General features: G+C 48.1%; 1 protein-coding gene across 2 annotated transcripts in view; it reads right to left on the minus strand.

The window, feature by feature from the left end:
* Window positions 1-7,735, minus strand: part of LOC135901241 (NEDD8 ultimate buster 1-like) — a 42,678-nt gene extending 34,943 nt beyond the window's left edge. The window contains exon 1 of one of the 2 annotated variants that reach the window (XM_065430957.2): window positions 7,481-7,735. In XM_065430957.2, coding sequence (XP_065287029.1) covers window positions 7,481-7,486 — 6 coding nt within the window. In that variant the 5' untranslated portion in view covers window positions 7,487-7,735. The remainder of the gene's footprint in view (window positions 1-7,480) is intronic. The other variant, XM_065430956.2, reaches the window with a different exon arrangement.
* Window positions 7,736-18,338: the final 10,603 nt, after the last annotated feature.

Genomic DNA, 18,338 nt, shown 5'->3' on the forward strand with positions numbered 1-18,338 from the left:
CAACCTTATAGTTCTGTTGTTCTAAGCGCGAGAAAACATCGGCACGAATGAGCTCGGTACCAGCATTCGCGTCTTGATCTTGGCGCAGGAGCTAGGAAGCAAGCGCATGCAAAGCTCCAGCACGGAGCGCTTACGAAGCTAGATTTGACACCTAACAACCCCTGCGACTTTGTTTTGGTTCAAGAAGAGCTAAACAACTATCAAAATTGATTTACAACAGCAGGAATCAGTTCACGCATCCTCATGCAGTTGACGCTTTATTGTGTCTTTTTACAGATGCCGCTCCTGGCTCTTTTTCATTTCTTTTTCTTGTTTTTTCACTGACGTCTTAGTTCGTTTAGCAGAAATTCGCAAGACCGACACGAACCGCGACGATCCACTTCAGCCGCCGGGTTGCTTCCCCCGGTTTCGAAGGGAAGCGGCACAATTAGATGCCGACATCCCCTTCGCGGTTGTGACAGTTGTTAACGCAGCAGTATCTGCGCTTGTTCTTTTTGTTCACACTTCTCACAAAGGAGCTGCCAAGAGGCCGCGGGGAATCTGTTGGAAAATTGGAAAAGCAGGCTTGCAGGCGCGCCTGAGCGCACCGCGGCCACTGGTGAAATGACGGTGACGGCCTACCCGCGGATGCTCACCGCCGCTGCCAGGTGGCGCGACATGTACAGGCAAACTGCATTGCAGGGTGCCCTCTCCTCGTCTGACCCGTTCTGCTAAAACAGGCGCGTGTTTTGGACGAATTAAGGTCCTCGGTGGAAAAAAAGGCTGCAAGCGTACGGCTTGACGGGGGGGGGGGGGGGGGGGGGGAAGGGTATTATCATCATCATCAGCCTATTTCACGTGCACTGCATGACGAAGGCCTCTCACTGCGATCTACCGCGCAAAGCAATTCCAACTAGCACCTGCGAATTTCTTAATTGCATCACCCCACCTACTCTTCTGCCGTCCTCGACTGCGCTTCCCTTCTCTTGGCACCCATTCTGTAACCTTACTGGTCCACTGGTTATCTAACCTACGCATTACATGGCCTGCCCATCTATCCCTGTTTGCGCTCCGATGCACACCGCTCTCTCAACGTTATGCCTAGCATTCTTCGTTCTACCGCTCTTTCATCATCATCATCGTCAGCATGGCTACGGCCACTGCAGGGCAAAGGCTTCCCCCATATTTCTCCAACTACCCCGGTCATGTGCTAATTGTGGCCATGTTGTACCTGCAAACTTCTTAATCTAATCCGCCCACCTAACTTTCTGCCGCCCCTGCTACGCTTCCCTTCTCTTGGAATCCAGTCCGTAACCCTGAATGACTATCGGTTATCTTCCCTCATTACATGCCCTGCCCATTTCTTGATTTCAACTAAGATGCCATTACCTCGCGTTTGTTCCCTCGCCCAATCTGCTCTTTTGTTATCCCTTAACGTTTAACCCATCATTCTTTCCATAGCTCGTTGCGTCGTCCTCAATTTAAGTAGAACCCTTTTCGTAAGCCACCAGGTTTCTGCCCCGTAGGCGAGTACTGGTAAGACACAGCTGTTATACACTTTCTTTTGAGGGATAATGACAACCTGCTGTTCATGATCTGAGAATGCCTGCCAAACGCACCCCAGCCCATTCTTAAGTGTTCTGATTATTTCAGTCTCGTGATCCGGATCCGCGGTCACTACCTACCCTAAGTAGATGTCTTCCCTTACCACTTCTAGGGCCTCGCTACCTGTCGTAAACTGCAGTTCTCTTCCGAGACTGTTAAGCATTACTTTAGTTTTCTGCAGATTAATTTTTAGACCCACCCTTCTGCTTTGCCTCTCCAGGTAAGTGAGCATGCATTGCAATTGGTCCCCCGAGTTACTAAGCAAGGCAACATAAGCGGATCGCAAGTTACTAAGGTATTCATTACTCTTATCCCCAATTCTTCCCAATCCAGGTCTCCGAAGATCTCCTGTAAACAGGCTGTGAATAGCATTGGAGAGATTGCATCTCCCTGCCTGACGCCCTTCTTTATTGGGATTTTGTTTTTTTTATGGAGAACTACGGTGGCTGTGGTGCTGCTATAGATATCTCAGTATTTTTACATACGACTCGTCTACACCCCGATTCCGTAATGGTCCTCAACCATTTGTTGTAACTCGTCCCCAGTGTTGCTAAACAGGCCAATGTCATCTGCAAATCGAAGGTTGCCGAGATATTCCCCGTTGATCCTTACTCCTAAGCCTTCCCAGTTTAATAGCTTGAATACTGTTTCCAAGCACGTAGTGTAGCTGAGGAGTGAACATACGTTCCAAGATATTTACGTAAGCGTCCTGCACTCCTTGACTACGTAATCCACGGAAAACACGGGGAAGGCCGGAGATGGAATGCCTGACTGCTGGTATCTTTACGGAATCATGTCTTTTCGTAATATATGAAAGCCATATAGATAGGATGATTGTACTCTGCAGATTTCTCGATTACTTGATTGATGACATGGATGTGATCGATTGTAGAGTATCTCTTCCTGAAACCTGCCTGTTCCCCTTGCTTGACTGAAGTCCGGTGTTTCTCTTATATTTGAGATTATCTTGGTGAATATTTTATATAATACTGGGAGTAAGCTAATGGACCTACATTTCGAGCGACGGCCCGATCCGTCGCTCGAAGCCGTCGCTCATCGCTGTCGCGCACAAAATCGCTCTCATGGGGCTTAGCCTTAATCGTCATCTACCTTGATGCGTTCCTCTCTCGAAAACGCCGCGCCCGCTACTTTCCTGTCGGGAATGCTATATCATGCTGATAACGCGCATGCCGTTCGTTAATGAGTACCGGGTTCGCAGCGTTAAAGAAGGGAAACGCATCAAGGCAGATGATTATCGTTGTGTGGTAGATATACACTCCAAAGGGTGCAAACTTTAGAATGTAAGTCATACCCTTAGGGTGTGATTCATAGAACTGACACCCTAAGGAAGTGATTTATAGACACATTTACACCCTTTTTCGCGTTTAAGGGTGTAAATTATTTTACAGTGATGGCCAAATACTGCACTATATGGGGAGGCCAATTCCTGTTCTGGTGACTTCTTGGTTCTGGACCATCTTGGTTTACCGAGTACCGAGTGTAGCTTGAAAAAAGAGGAGTTGGCAACAACTGTTTTGCTGACGTAATCCCACACCTCTATTCATGCCTCCAGTTTCGACGGAACCGATCACGCCAGTCGGGAGTGCTGCGTCATTGAGTGAACATGTGCAACTGCATTCTGCCGGAAAAATGTGATGTAAAACCGAACAGCGAATCAACATCAAGTTTCATGTGAAACTTAAGAAATCAGCCACGGAAACATTTCAAATAATAACCGAGGCTTATGGAGATGTAACCTTGTCTCGTGCACGTGTGTTTGAATGGCATAAGCGGTTTTCAGGGGGAAGGGACAGTGTGGAAGATGATGAACGTGCTGGGCGCCCAAGGTGATGGTGATGAAGGTGATTCGTGATGTGTCAGTGGTAACCGAAGTATTCGTGCAGTGGCGGAGTTTGTTCACTTGGATAGGGAAGCTATTCGACGCATTTTAATGGACGAATCACACATGACGAAGATTTGTGCGAAGGTTGTTCCAAAAGGTATGCTTTGTGGCGCAAAATACATTTCTTGAATAGGGACAGAAGTAAGGGAGACAGTGAAGCGCCAAACTACCAACTGTTTAATGACAGCCTGAACAAACGTTTTGAAGAAAATACAAAAAAGAAAAGATGATTGCGGCGTTAGACATGTGTGCCCTTTTGTGCCTTTTAACACTGGTATAGTGTACATTGGACAGAGCGGCAGGTGAATTGTTAGAAGAACACACACACACACACACACACACACACACACACACACACACACACACACACACACACACACACACACACACACACACACACACACACACACACACACACACACACACACACACACACACACACACACACACACACACACACACACACACACACACACACACACACACACACACACACACACACACACACACACACACACACACACACACACACACACACACACACACACACACACACACACACACACACACACACACACACACACACACACACACACACACACACACACACACACACACACACACACACACACACACACACACACACACACACACACACACACACACACACACACACACACACACACACACACACACACACACACACACACACACACACACACACACACACACACACACACACACACACACACACACACACACACACACACACACACACACACACACACACACACACACACACACACACACACACACACACACACACACACACACACACACACACACACACACACACACACACACACACACACACACACACACAAAATGTGTGTGTGTGTTCATTTTAATAAAAATTTGGTTGAGAGTTACCGCTCGTCCTGTCTGCTTCTAGTCTGTCACTTCGCGCTACAATCCAAGATCATGTTAACTATAGGTATACGGTTACGGTGCAGTGGCATGGTGCGACTATGAACAAAGAAGACGATTTGGCGAGGAGAGCGTATGTGCGGCTGGTTCGGGCAGCTATCTTGTGTATGCAGCTTTGAGGAAGTTTGTAAATACACTTACGCTTCACCAATTCTGCCCCGTGGCATTTTGGTGGAGGTGCGGGGTAGCCCCAAGAGATCACGGAGCTCCGCAGCGGTCGTCGTCGCCTTGGTATTAACATCATGACGGAGGAGGCGCGCATGCTGCGCCAGCGACAACCTTTTTCGACGAGTCAGTGATTCCAACAGCGTGCCCGCGGTGTCGCTTGTTCAAGCAATAGTCCGTGAAAAAGTCCAAAATCCCCAAGGGGATGTATGGTAGCGCGATTCAAAGACGGGACAAGAGAAGAAAGGGACACACAGCGCTGTGTGTGTCCCTTTGTGTCTTCTCTTGTCCCGTCTTTGAATCGCGCTACCATACTCCCCTTGAAGATGCTTTACCAACAAGCCCACATTGCAACCCTCGTGATCCAAAATCTATGAGTTAATTCTGTCTGGTCTATTGCCACTTCACGACTCTGATGGACCTTATCCTTCGTCTAGACAGCGGTACACCCGGCCGAGTGGCCAACTGGACACCGACCAATCTGCTTTGCCTGCCGTCGAATCAGTCACATTGCCCGCCATTGCCGCAACCGTATACAGGGTATTTCACTTAAATTGTGTCAAGGATTAAAGTGGTTAGCCGCAGCTGAATGGAACGAACGGCATATGATTTGCCGTCATGTGGCGCTCCTTAGAGTACTTTTTTTATATTCCGCTTAAGTGGGTAATTAACCAATATGAATTAGGCAAAATTTTTAATCACTTTAGGGCCAAGTGCGTTTCGTTACGTTGTAGAGGAGGTGAGAAGCGGCCGATACAGTTTTTTGTGGCAACTTGCATGATGCGTGTCCATTTTTTTTTCGGCGTTTAAAGAAAGTCCGCGAAATACGAAATAAAACCATCTGTTGGCGCTCGCGTGCTATCGCATTGCAGCGCTGTCAATCATGCGTCGAGCCTATCGCTTATCAGGGACAACGGCGCTTCCTTTCCGCGTGCTACCGCCAAAGATGCTGACGCACTGTGAAGCCGTCCATAGAGCCGCGGCCGCTGCACAACGCCACGGTCGGCGCGCACGGTTCTTTAGCACGAACCGCGATTGACAGCGCTGCAATACGTAGCGATGAAAAATGGTCCGTAAAATTACTCCCAATCTGTTGATATGCGGGAGAGAGCAGTTTCCTATACATCACTTAAAGCGACCCACGCGTAGTTACGAGCGACATTAACACGGCAATAAGAGCCGCGAGACTGAAACAGTCTTGGAAGAGAACAGCAATTTACAATAGGTTGCGAGGCACTGGAAGTCGTAAGGGAATACATCTACTTAGGGCAGGTAGTGACTGCGGATCCGGATCATGAGACGGAAATAATCAGAAGAATAAAAATGGGCTGGGGTGCGTTTGGCAGGCATTCTCAGATCATGAACAGCAGGTTGCCATTATCCCTCAAGAGAAAAGTGTATAATAGCTGTGTCTTACCAGTACTCACCTACGGGGCAGAAACCTGGAGGCTTACGAAAAGGGTTCTACTCAAATTGAGGACGACGCAACAAACTATGGAAAGAATGATAGGTTTAACGTTAAGGGATAAGAGCAGATTGGGTGAGGGAACAAACGCGAGTTAATGACATCGTAGTTGAAATCTAGTAAAAGAAATGGGCATGGGCAGGACATGTAATGAGGAGGGAAGATAACCGATGGTCATTAAGGGTTACGGACTGGATTCCAAGGGAAGGGAAGCGTAGCAGGGGGCGGCAGAAAGTTAGGTGGGCGGATGAGATTAAGAAGTTTGCAGGGACGGCATGGCCACAATTAGTACATGACCGGGGTTGTTGGAGAAGTATGGGAGAGGACTTTGCCCTGCAGTGGGCGTAACCAGGCTGATGATGATGATGAAGACCCGCGGAGCAGCGGATGTCACCCCTTAGCTACTGTCGAAGTACTCTTTTCTTTTGTTGCCTACCTTGAAGAGACACTAAAGACAAATATTAAGTCAAGCTAAAGCGACAGATTAGTGCTCGATAATCTCTATGGCGTGAATATTATCGCGAACAGAGCCTTAATAATCGAGACATTGAGGTAAATGCCGGACATGATTAGAGACTCCCCCTGGACATTGAAGTACCTGCCCGATGACGAAAGCACTCAGTTAAATTAAAGCCGTGGCAGCAAAATAAAATCGCCCCAGCCTAATAAAGTGCGCAAAAATAAATTTATTTTACCTTCATCACTTAGAAGACAAAAATATGCGAAGTCGTTTATGCGCGGAGAAGCTAGTTTCTGTTCACGCACATTGCATAAGCAGGCTATTCGCAAGCTGTAGACAAAACCAGCCGGAATATGCTCCTGTGAGTGAAGCGCGCTTTCCCGCGAAGCCACCTCGGTCGCCTTGCATTTGGTGAAGTGCACTCACAGCAGAGCTAGAGCGAAGTGCTCCAGCACTGTAGCAGACGACGGGAAGCACCTCCCCTAGGACCCACTGGCGCTCGCCGGAGCGACATGCTGAGCCGTGCTCACCTTGTATACGTTGCAACGAAAAAAAATGGATCGGTCGTTTTCGAATGACACAACGTATACGAAACGTACTTGGTCCTAAAGTCAATATTTAAAAATAAAATGGCATAACTGACGAATCAAGCGCGATGTAAAAAAGAATACTCTAAGGAGCGCCACATGATGGCAAAAAAATATGCCGTTGGTTTCATTCTACTGCGGGCAACCACTTTTTTTTTTTTTTAAATACTTGGGAGAGGTTACGCGAAACACCCTGTATATCGCCTCCACACTTCGACGCCCGACCTATGGTTACTACCGTTCCGGACTGAGCCCACGCCGTTTTCAGCCTCAATTTGACCAGAAACCGCCTAACACCGACGCTATTAATTCATGGAACAGTTCCTCACCGTCATTCCGCCGTCACCAGCCCTGTTCGCCACCAGCTCGTCGGCCGTCGTCCCTATCGCCTCATGCAGGCTCGTCGCCCGCCCGGCCCGCCGTCCACAATGAACCTGTAACGCTCTTGCCCGGAAAACTAACTGCTGCAGCTCCCGAAGGTGTTGCTGCACTGACGACTCGACCTGAATATTCTCTGCTCACTTTACCGACCAGACGAAAATTCGATGACGTTATCGACACGTGTGCTTCTTTAGCTTTCTCCGGTGACCGCTGTTCACCGTCTAACAAATGTTAAACGTTATCGGTCAGCGCAGGACGCGCCTGCATGTATCGGAAGTTTCTCGAATGTTATCGATGGTTCTATTCGTTGTCTGTTGCCGCTGCACCTTCTGTAATCTGATTGTATGCGCGACGCGAATTCTGTAGTACTTTCTGGAAGACCCGCGGACACACACACACACAAAAAAAATTATTGGGTATTACGTGCCAAAACCACTTTCTGATTATGAGGCACGCCGTGGTGAGGGACTCCGGAAATTTCGACCACCTGGGGTTCTTTAACGTGCACCTAAATCTGAGTACACGGGTGTTTTCGCATTTCGCCCCCATCGAAATGAGGCCGCCATGGCCGGGATTCGATCCCGCGACCTCGTGCTCAGCAGCCACTGAGCAACCACGGCGGGTTCCCGCGGACACCAGCGAATACTGTGAAACCTTCGATGGTTGACGTATAAAAGCCGACGCGCTTGACCCATACTGAACAATATTCAACAACAGGGGACACTCGGTGAAAACTCGCAACAGGAAATACGTCACGCTAGATTTAATGTCGACCGTTTGCTGCCGCGAGCATCGAAAAAAAAAAAAAGTGAAATGAAGTTAGCAGACTTTTATTTTATTGTTTCCCGGCAAAACTAGAAATATCTGCGTGTAAATTAAGTTATACTTCGCGGCTTTTCTTGCGTTACCTACACTCTTTAAAAAAAAATTACACCCTTAGGGGATTATCTTGTCCCACAACGATAAACGCCACCTGTACTGCCCACGTTTTCTTTCTTTAACGCTGCGAGCCCGATACTTCCTAGTCACGAACGGCATGTGCGTTATCAGCATGACAGAGCATTCTTGACAGGAAAGTAACGAGCGCAGCGTTTTCAAGAAAGGAAACGCAAGCAAGGCAGATGACGATTATCGTTGTGGCAAATATACACCCCAAAGGGTGGACATTTGCCAACACTCTTAAGCAAAATTACACCCTTTTGCCACACAACGATAATCGTCATCTGTCTTGTCCGCATTTCCTTTCTTTAACGCGGCGAGCCCGGTACTTTCCAGTAACGAACGGCATGCACGTTATCAGCATGACATAGCATTCCCGACAGGAAAGTAGCGGGCGCAGCGTTTTCAAGAAAGGAAACGCAAGCAAGGCAGATGACGATTACACTCTTAAAACGGTTGCACCCTTTGGGGTGTATATTTGTCCCACAACAATAATCGTCATCTGCCTTGCTTGCGTTTCCTTTCTTGAAACTCGGCGCTCGCTACTTTCCTGTCGAGAATGCTGCGTCACACTGATAACGCGCATGCCGTTCGCGACTGGGAAGTACCGGGTTCGCAGCGTTAAAGAAAGGAAACGCGGGCAAGACAGATGACGATTATTGTTGTGGGACAAGATACGCCCCAAAGGGTGTAAATTTGTCTAAGAGTGCACACTCTTAGAAAAATTTACACCCTTTGAGGCTTACACTCTTAGAAAAATTTACACCCTTTGGGTCAACGAACTTCTCGCCAACTTGGGTGACTGAGTAATTCTCGGCGTTCGCAGGCACCGGCGCGCCACGCTTCCAATCTCGAAGGCCATGAGCGCACTTCTCGGCATTGCAACTAGATGGCGCAGTAACGTGCCCCTAAATCTAACTTACACGGGTGTTTTCGCATTCCACCCCCGTCGAAATGCGGCCGCCGTGTCCGGGATTCGATCCCGCAACCTCGCGCTCAGCAGCGCAACATTATAGCCACTAAGGAATGACGGCGGGTTTCAATAAGCATTACAAAGCAAGTCCTTATTTGATAGATTACATTGCCAGGTGCGTTGACATTAGCAACAGCACCTACCAATGCTTCGGAGTTAAAAAAAAAAATGAAATGAGCTCCCTGATAAAGCATTTCAGGAGCTAAGAGCAAAAACAAGCAAATGTAGGCACACAGGTCTGATATGTAGGCATTTACACATGCGGGAGGCGGTGCGAAGAGGTAGCCGTCATAGCCACGCTTTATTTAGGCCTGCCAGCCAGGATGCAGCGAGATCTCGGGGGCGGCCGACACATGGCCGACACCGCGGCCGCTCAGGTTGAGCGCGCTAGCGTGTTCTCGCGGTATAGCTGCACGTGAGCTCATCTTCTTCGCCTGCTTTGGAGGCGATAGTCGCGCCGCTACGTAGACACAAGAGACCGAAGTAGGCATTTATAGCCATTTTTTTATTGAAATGAAAATTAAAAAAGAGACGTAGTCACCTTATAATGGTGACGCCTACTCCTTTTCTCATAGCGGAAACAACAATATAAAAAATATGCAGGAAAATGAAAAGAAACCACTTCATACGGTCAGAAATCCACAGCACAGTCCTATACGCCCATGAACATAACAGTATAAAAGTCAAATGCAAGTTGCACCACAATGAGTTCGTAAACGAAGTCACAAACACACACAAACGGCCGTGATGTAGACTTCGATGAGCATATAAACAGATGATGAATTACACAGTGTTACAGTGTTAAAACTACAGTGTTAAAACAATTCACACAGAAAAAAATGTATAGCACATAATATACAAGTACTAATAATTACAACAGAAGAACGTTATAGTGACATCGTGTGATTATTCAGTGCAATACCTAGTCAAAAGCGTGGCAATTTGGGCGAGTTGGTATTTGAGTTAGCATTTTATTTGAGCTAGTATTAGTTAAGGGTGCCTGCGTCTTCACAAAAATGTTCAAGTGCGTTCAATGCTTTTCGCTGTGCTATTTTCGATGGCCATGGCCCAGCAATGTTGCGAACGAGAAAGGCTGGTGAGGATCAATGGAGTGTAGCTCTTGTTCTAGCTGCCGTCTTTGCATCTCGTACATGGGGCATTCGAGGGAGTAGATGGCAAATATCCTCATCGTCGTGGCCACAGGAGCAAGCCGGAAAGGGAGCCCGTTTGATTAGATGTAGGAAATGTTGGGTGTGTGCTGTCCCAAGGCGCAGTCGATGAATTAGTGTCTCGGTACTTTTAGAAAGTTGTACATCCAGCTGGCATATGAGTTGAGGGTCTACTTCGTAAAGGATTGATTCCTTAGTGTTTTCATTAAACCATGTTGACATACACAAGTCTTTCTTTAATACCCTCAATATCCGTTTTGTGTCTATTGGTGATAAAGGAATGAGTGGAATTTCTGCATCTTTATGGGCCGATTTTGCCAATGAGTCCGCTAGTTCGTTGCCTGCTATGCCAGCATGGCCCAGGACCCACTGTAATATCACTTCATGTTTCCTTTCATTAGCCAGAGTTAAACTGTTCAGTACTGCGTATGTTATTCGTGCGTGTGGTTGGCTGTCATCAATATTTTCAAGACATGCTAAAGCCGATAAGGAGTCCGTGCAAATTACCCACTTTGTTGGTGTCTCATATCTTTTGATAAAACGAGTGGCTTGGAGAATTGCCACTAATTCCGCTATTGTTAGTGACGACGTTCGTCCTAGTCGACAAGCGTACTCTACCTCTAAGGATATGGTATAACATAAGCTGCAGTCGCACTTTCTTTGATTACAGACCCGTCCGTGTAGACGTGAATAGATTCCTGGTACTTGTCGAATAGGTGATGTAACGCTAATTGTTTTGGTGCTAATGTGGAAACGTCGCTTTTATTTTAAGCCCTTCGATTGACGTTTCTATTTTCGGCGCTTGCAGAAGCCATGGTGGGTAGCAGAGGTCTGAGTGCCAAGAAAGTGATCGTGAGAGTCGTGATTTATGCTCTTGAAACAAGGCGTGTATCTGTGCACCCGGACGGTTCTCTATCAGAGAGAGAAGGGGGTGCGCAGAATGCTGAGTAGAAATTCTGAAGAGACACGTCGGCATGTTTCCAGGCTTCGAATCACCGTGAAACGCGGTTTCCGCGCTTCTGCAATAGTGAGGTGACTGGACGTAGCTTGCGGGACTCCTAGACACACTAGCAAACTCCGAGCCTGCAATAGCTGTAGCCGATGGAGGGACGTCACAGATAATTTGCGTAATATAGGGGCGGAGTAAGCAATTCTCTGACGCACAAGTGCTAAGTGGACGTGAAGCGGGGATGCAGTTGTTCCACCCCACTTCGTGCCTGCGATTCTGCGGGGAACATATATAACAGAACTAATTTGGTCCTCCAGGGCGGTCAATTATGATGAGTCCATCGATGCTGGTGGTCTAAAATCACGCCGAGAAAACGATGTTTCCGAACCAGCTTGATCTCATGGCCATCTGTTGAAAGACCAAAATTTCTAACGTTTTTTCTTGTGAAAGGCAGAACCGCTGTCCTGGCATAAGATATCGTCATGCCCCGTTCTCTTAAATAATCACCTACTGCGTTCAAAGCTTCCTGCAGCCGATGCTTTACAACTTCTAGAGACTTGTTCGATGTCCATATGCAAATGTCATCAGCATACTTAGATATATGTTTATGTCTGCTGGAAGTACTGCTGGTAAACCTGCTACTGCTGCATTGAAGAGAAGTGGACTTAATACACTTCCTTGCGGAACTCCTTTGTTTATGGTGTATGCATCGCTTTGTCCGTCATTTGTATTTATATGTATCTTTCTGTCTTTCAAGAAGTTAGCGACACACTTGAGAACTCGGCCATGCACTCCGAGAGTTGACAGTCCAAGCAGAACGTGAAGGTGACTGACTGAGTCAAAGGCCTTCTTAATATCAATAACCACAGCAACAGCAATGTTCCCACAGCTAATCTCGTGGTCAACAAACGTTACCAAGTCAAAGATGCAGTCCATTGTACATCTGCGTTTTCTGAAGCCAGCCATTTGATCTGGTAGACAACTGCTGGATTCTATCCACCATTGCTGTCTAATATCGATCATCTTTTCTATCACCTTTGAAACACAGCTCGTTAAACTAACAGGACGGAAGGAGTGAAGAGACAGTGGCGTTTTGCCAGGTTTTAGCAATGGGACTACGTTAGCGATCCTCCAACTCATAGGAACACGTGCTTCCTCCCACATCTTGTTGAAGACGTATAGGAGAGCGGACGTGCCTGTTGGGCCAAGGTTTTTCAAGGTACAATAAGAGATGTCAGGACCAGTCGCTGTTCTTTGGCGTCTCTTCGAGAGAGCGTGCTACAGTTCTTTTAGAGAGAACAGAATATCCAACTGGGTATGAGGTAAATTGCAAGCATTTTCAATCTGTTGCTGCACCGAAGAGACAGATTGATCTTGAATTGATACAGGATTTGCGAAATTTGCTAGCGTTGCGCAGAACGTGTTTGCAATTTCGCGTTCAGATATGCCAAGAGCTGTAGCAAGGCTTTTGAAGGGACTACATTGTGATACCGGATGGCCAAGGGCGTTTATTAATCTCCGAATCGTAGAGTCGGTGCTAAACGACTTTTTAACTCATATTTCGTGCTCATACACCAAAAGCGTGCAGCCCTGATGCGCAGATAATAGGCATTTACCTATAGACCGTTTTTCGCGGCGATCCCCTGGGCGCCACCATGTTTGGTGGCGTGGTGACGCGTCCATTACTTGCCTCAGCTGCCTCCATGTTTGCAATGCATGTGCATGACGCCCAGTGTGGCTCAGCAAACATCTGGTTCGGTGGATATCGCGGATGGCGACTGGGTGAACGACACGAAGCTTTGGCCACAGCTTCAGAGGACATGTAAGCGCTTGCGGAGCTCATTACGCCCTGTTTAAATGTCGCGAGCAGCGTATACGGTGCTTGTACTAAAAGCGGCGTTAGAATTGTAACCCAAGCTGTCCAAATTTTCCGCAAATGAAATAAATCACCCTGTAAAAAAAATTGAGTCCAGTTGGATTTTTGAATGGGACCCAACTGTTCCCGATTGGACATCACAGGAAGTCCAAGTTCCAATTGGGCTTCATGCAAAGTCCACTTGGTTCCAGTTGGACATCACTGGAGCTTGGTATGCCAATTGGTCCCAACTGGACCCAATTGGAAGTCACGAGTAACCTCATAAAACAACATAATAGTTTATAATAGCAGAATTATACTGTTTGCTTTCAAGTAGATCTTTGTATTTTCGTGTGATCAATAGAGAGAAGCATTTAGCTTTTATCAAGTAAAAAATATCTTGAAATTTTACCAATTTCTCAAGAACCACTGGCACCGCTTGGTAAACGAAATATTGCTTATGCATATATATAGTAGCTGACATCTATCCCTCATATAGTGAAGTGGTGAATGTTGGTTATGTCAGTGAAGAGAACAGACCTCGCCTGGGGTACGTCACAGCGTCACGTCACCGTCACGTGCACGTGCAGTGACCCTGGTTGGAAAAACACCGCCTCCGCCAGCTCTCTGCGGGGTGCAGTAGCGCAGTGCTGGGGGCGGATGTGCGCCATGTGGACGCGTTTTTTTTTTTGCTTATCTTATGAAACACCACTCTAAGCAGTATTGTGTGCCGGAGAACATCGGTGTGTGGTAACCGGCGTGATGTAATATCGACGCTGGCTTTTTTTTACTTGCAGAAGTTAACAACATGGTTGTTTATGGCGGACAGCGACATCGGCTTTTCTTCGGAAATGCACCACGTTTGTTTTATCGAGATAAAGTGTGCGGCAAAAAATAGCGACAGTATGGGCTCATCTTTGCGTAGGGAAACGGAGCACACTGCCGTGTGGATGTGTGTGTGGTGTAATGCGCGATTAGCAATGCGTCATTTTTGCGAAAATGTGGACGTGCTGACGTGTAATAGGGGCAGTCTTAGTGACCAGGCATCGGCAGAACTTCAGGGCCCGTCATTTTTGTACAGATCTGAATGAATGAGACACGATGTTCTGTGAGCGCGCTTATCTCAGTGCCCTCTGCGCGGTGTGGAGAAAAAAAATTCTTTCGGTATAATCTATCGCGGCCTAAAGGTACGACTGTGAATGAGCTCCTCGCATTTACATTTTTTACCATTCTCGGAACAGCGTACGCCTCGCCACAAGGAACGTGCGTGCGCTATAAGCATGTTTTCACCATTTCCGAAGCTCCGTGTGCACGCTTCGCCACGGGGATTGCACAAAAGGCGACCCGCTAAAACCTTATCGCGCTTTATAGCAGATATCGTGGGTTCTAGCTAAAACAGTGAACTTTCTTGTTTTATTTCTTGTTCTTATAATTCTCTTTACGGCACAAAATTTATGTTGTGGTGATGCACATAAACACCTAAAGCTGGGTCTACTAAAATTAAAGCCAGCAAACGGAGACCGCAGGCACAGCGAAGTTAACGCGCAACGAATTCAGCACGATTTATACACGTTTCGTGCGTTCGCATTCCAATGACTAGGAGGTAAAATTAATGAAAATATGGTGTTTAACATTCCTATTCAGCAGAGTGGCTTATGAAGAACGCTGTAAGCGAGAGCTCCGGATTAATTTTGAACACCTGGGGTTTTTCACCGTGCACCTAAAGCACGGTAACGACTGTTTTTGCCTTCCGCCCCTATCGGAATTTAGGCGCCACCACCGGGTATTGCTGATGGTTGTAGACCGAATTAATCTTGTATATCGTTTAAGATTACAGTTCAAATGGACGCAAATTAAGTACATTCACATCAACGCAATGCAATTTTTTTCCGACGACCACGCATTTAAGCGAAGTGCCGTTTCGGCACGGGGAAATGTTCATCTTCTTTGATAATATTGCCGTGTCACTATTTGTGCCAACTACACCCTGACGACGACAAAGACGACGACCGGGCCGCTCGAGAGCACGAGCAAGATAAAGAAAATAAAAAGATGTTCTTTTGTGCTGGCCTGCATCCTGCACGTCCTTCTCGAGTACAACGCGGTACTGCTATACTTGCCGCAATAAAGCCCCTGTGCTTTGTGACCTGCGACACTGGTGGAGGTGCTGGGTACCGTCGCCTCATGACTGGTACTCCTTCGAGCAGCCCTGCATCCAGCCTCACAAGACAGCGCGGTGTACGCGTCCAGACGCCTGTACACCCCACAAGCTGCCGCCTGCAAGGTTTGAGCCCAGAATTTAGTCTCTTACGAGGAATAGCTCTGTCAACGGCCACCCCAACTCCAGAAATGGCACTTTCAAGCAGCCCAACATAGTTAACGGTCCAAAACCTTCGGGATCCCGACCCATTTCACGGTGACTTGCACGAGGATTCGGAAGACTGTCTTGAGCAGTATGAACGGGTAGATATAGATTTAATCACTGGCGCCCCGACCAGAAGCTTTTCAACGTCTATTTCCGCCTTGAAGGCAGCGGAAGGACTTGGTTTCAAAACCGCAAGGGAAGTTTGACGACGTGGGAGAGTTTTCCCGTCGGTTACCCGATACATCCGGGAACACAAATCGACGTGAAAACGCACAACGCCTGTTTGAGTCACGTATCCAACAGCCAAATGAAGGTGTCGCCATGCTTGCCGAAGATGTGGCGCGTTTTTATCGCCGCGCAGATCCCAATATGCCCGAGGCAAAGAAGCTGAGCCATTTCATGCGGGGTCTCAAAGGACAGCTGTTCGCTGGCCTTGTGCGCAATCCGCCGACAACCGTGGACGAGTTCATTAAGGAGGCCCCGGCAATCGAGCGGGCGCTCCAGCAACGGTACCAACAGTATGATCGCTTGGTCGCTGGGGCACCGACAAGAGCCACAGCATTCGCCACGGCCGATGGGATCTGCTTACGCCAACTGATCCGACAGATTGTGCGCGAGGAAATTGCAAAAGAGAACGCTAGGCATGCACCACCAGAACATGCACCACCGCGGCAGGAGTTCACGGTTGTCTCTGTCACTGGAGTGGTGCGCCAGGAACTCCGGCAGGCGTTTGTCCCTTCCGAGCCATGTCCCGAGATGTCACACCGGCCGAACGCCTACAGCTACGCAGACGCGGTTCGTCGTCCATCGCTTTCCGAGCTGCCATACCAGCCGAACGCATACAGCTATGCGGACACTATTTGTCGTCCCTTGCCTTCCATACCGGCATCACGGCACCGTCAACGGCCTCCCGTCGCAGCCTGGGCCCAACGGGAACCTGTGGCGACCGCGGCAACGCAAGACCGATATATGGCGCACTGCAGATCGGCGACCACTGTGTTATAATTGTGGGGAGCCAGGACACATTTATCGTTCTTGCCCTCAGCGTCCATCTGGTTACCAGGGAAGTCCACATGCCGCTACGCAACGCCTGTTTGATGAAAGCCGTGCCTCCTTGGACGACAGCCATGCTGGCCGGCAAGTGGGCCCATCTAATCTACGGTCGCGCTCACCGTCTCTAGCATGTTTTTCCTCGCTGAACAGCCGAAGTTTTCGTGACGTCGCCAAGAGGTCGGTCTCTCAGCCAACGGCGGGGAAACTGACAGCAGCGACCTCTGGGGGGAAGGTTGCAAGTACTCAAGTTGCCGAAAATCGACCACTGTTGTCGAAAAAGGACGACGCCGACAAAACTGTGACTGCCGACCTCGCTGTAACGATTGACGGGCGCGAAGTGACGGCTTTAGTCGACACCGGCGCGGACTTTTCTATAATGAGCGACCCGCTGGCGAACAAACTCAAGAAAATCAGAATAGAATGGATAGGCCCTTACATTCGAAATGCTGGAGGCCAGATAATGACACCTACAGGCACGTGTACTGCAAGACTCACGATCGGGAACGTAGCTTTTGTCGCCACATTCGTGATTCTGCTGCAAATCACTCATATTAGGAATTGACTTTTTAAGGGAATACGGTGCCCTTGTCAACATGCACGACGGCGTGGTAACATTTTCCCCTGCAAAAGGATAGACAGTTGGGCGAGTTGGTACGGTAACATGATTTTTGCTTCTAGCGCGAAGTGAAACACGGACACAGAAAGGAGCAGACAGACTGTCTGCTCCTTTCTGTGTCCGTGTTTCACTTCGCTCTAGAAGCCAAAATCATATTTTCCCCTGATAAAGACACAAGGCATGGCACAGAACCCCAACGCCGAGCCTTACGTGTTATCGACGAGGAAGTGTGCACACCGCCTCTATCATACATGCAGACTTGTTTCCGTCAATCGCGCGCACAATATAAAGAAGACGCAGTAGCGAAACATATAACTGCCCTCCTGTTCCGCCAAGGTGTTGCCATGGCCCGTGGCATCGTCAGCTTAGTCGACGGGCGAGCGGAGGTACTCTTGACAAGTTTCACAAACGAACGTCGGCACATTAGTAATGGCACCGCTGTCGCATACCTAGATGAAATCGACCGTGCTCAAAGACTTTTGCCATGCAAGAAGCCAAGGCTCGTACACCACCATGTATACTCGCTGTTAACGTTGGTCCGGGCTCAACGCCAACAGAACGACACCACCTTATGGAACTGCTCAAATCAAAGAGTTTAAGCACTGCTTCCCTTCTACGTCGCGAGTGTATACATATAGGTCAAACGCCGCTGCCAAAGCACCGCATCATCATGGAGGAGACAGCAAGACCCATTCGACAGAACCCGTATCGTGTGGCTCAGAAAGAACGTGAGGCAATACAACAGCAGGTCGAGAAGATGCTACAGGATCATGTAATTCAGCCATCAGAGAGCCCTTGGGCATCTCCTGTGGTGCTTGTAAAAAAAAGATGGCACGTTGAGGTTCTGCATTGATTATCGCAAGTTGAATCACATTACAAAGAAAGGT

This window comes from Dermacentor albipictus, chromosome 1 (genome assembly GCF_038994185.2).
Source record: "Dermacentor albipictus isolate Rhodes 1998 colony chromosome 1, USDA_Dalb.pri_finalv2, whole genome shotgun sequence".
NCBI classification, from domain to species: Eukaryota; Metazoa; Arthropoda; class Arachnida; order Ixodida; family Ixodidae; genus Dermacentor; species Dermacentor albipictus.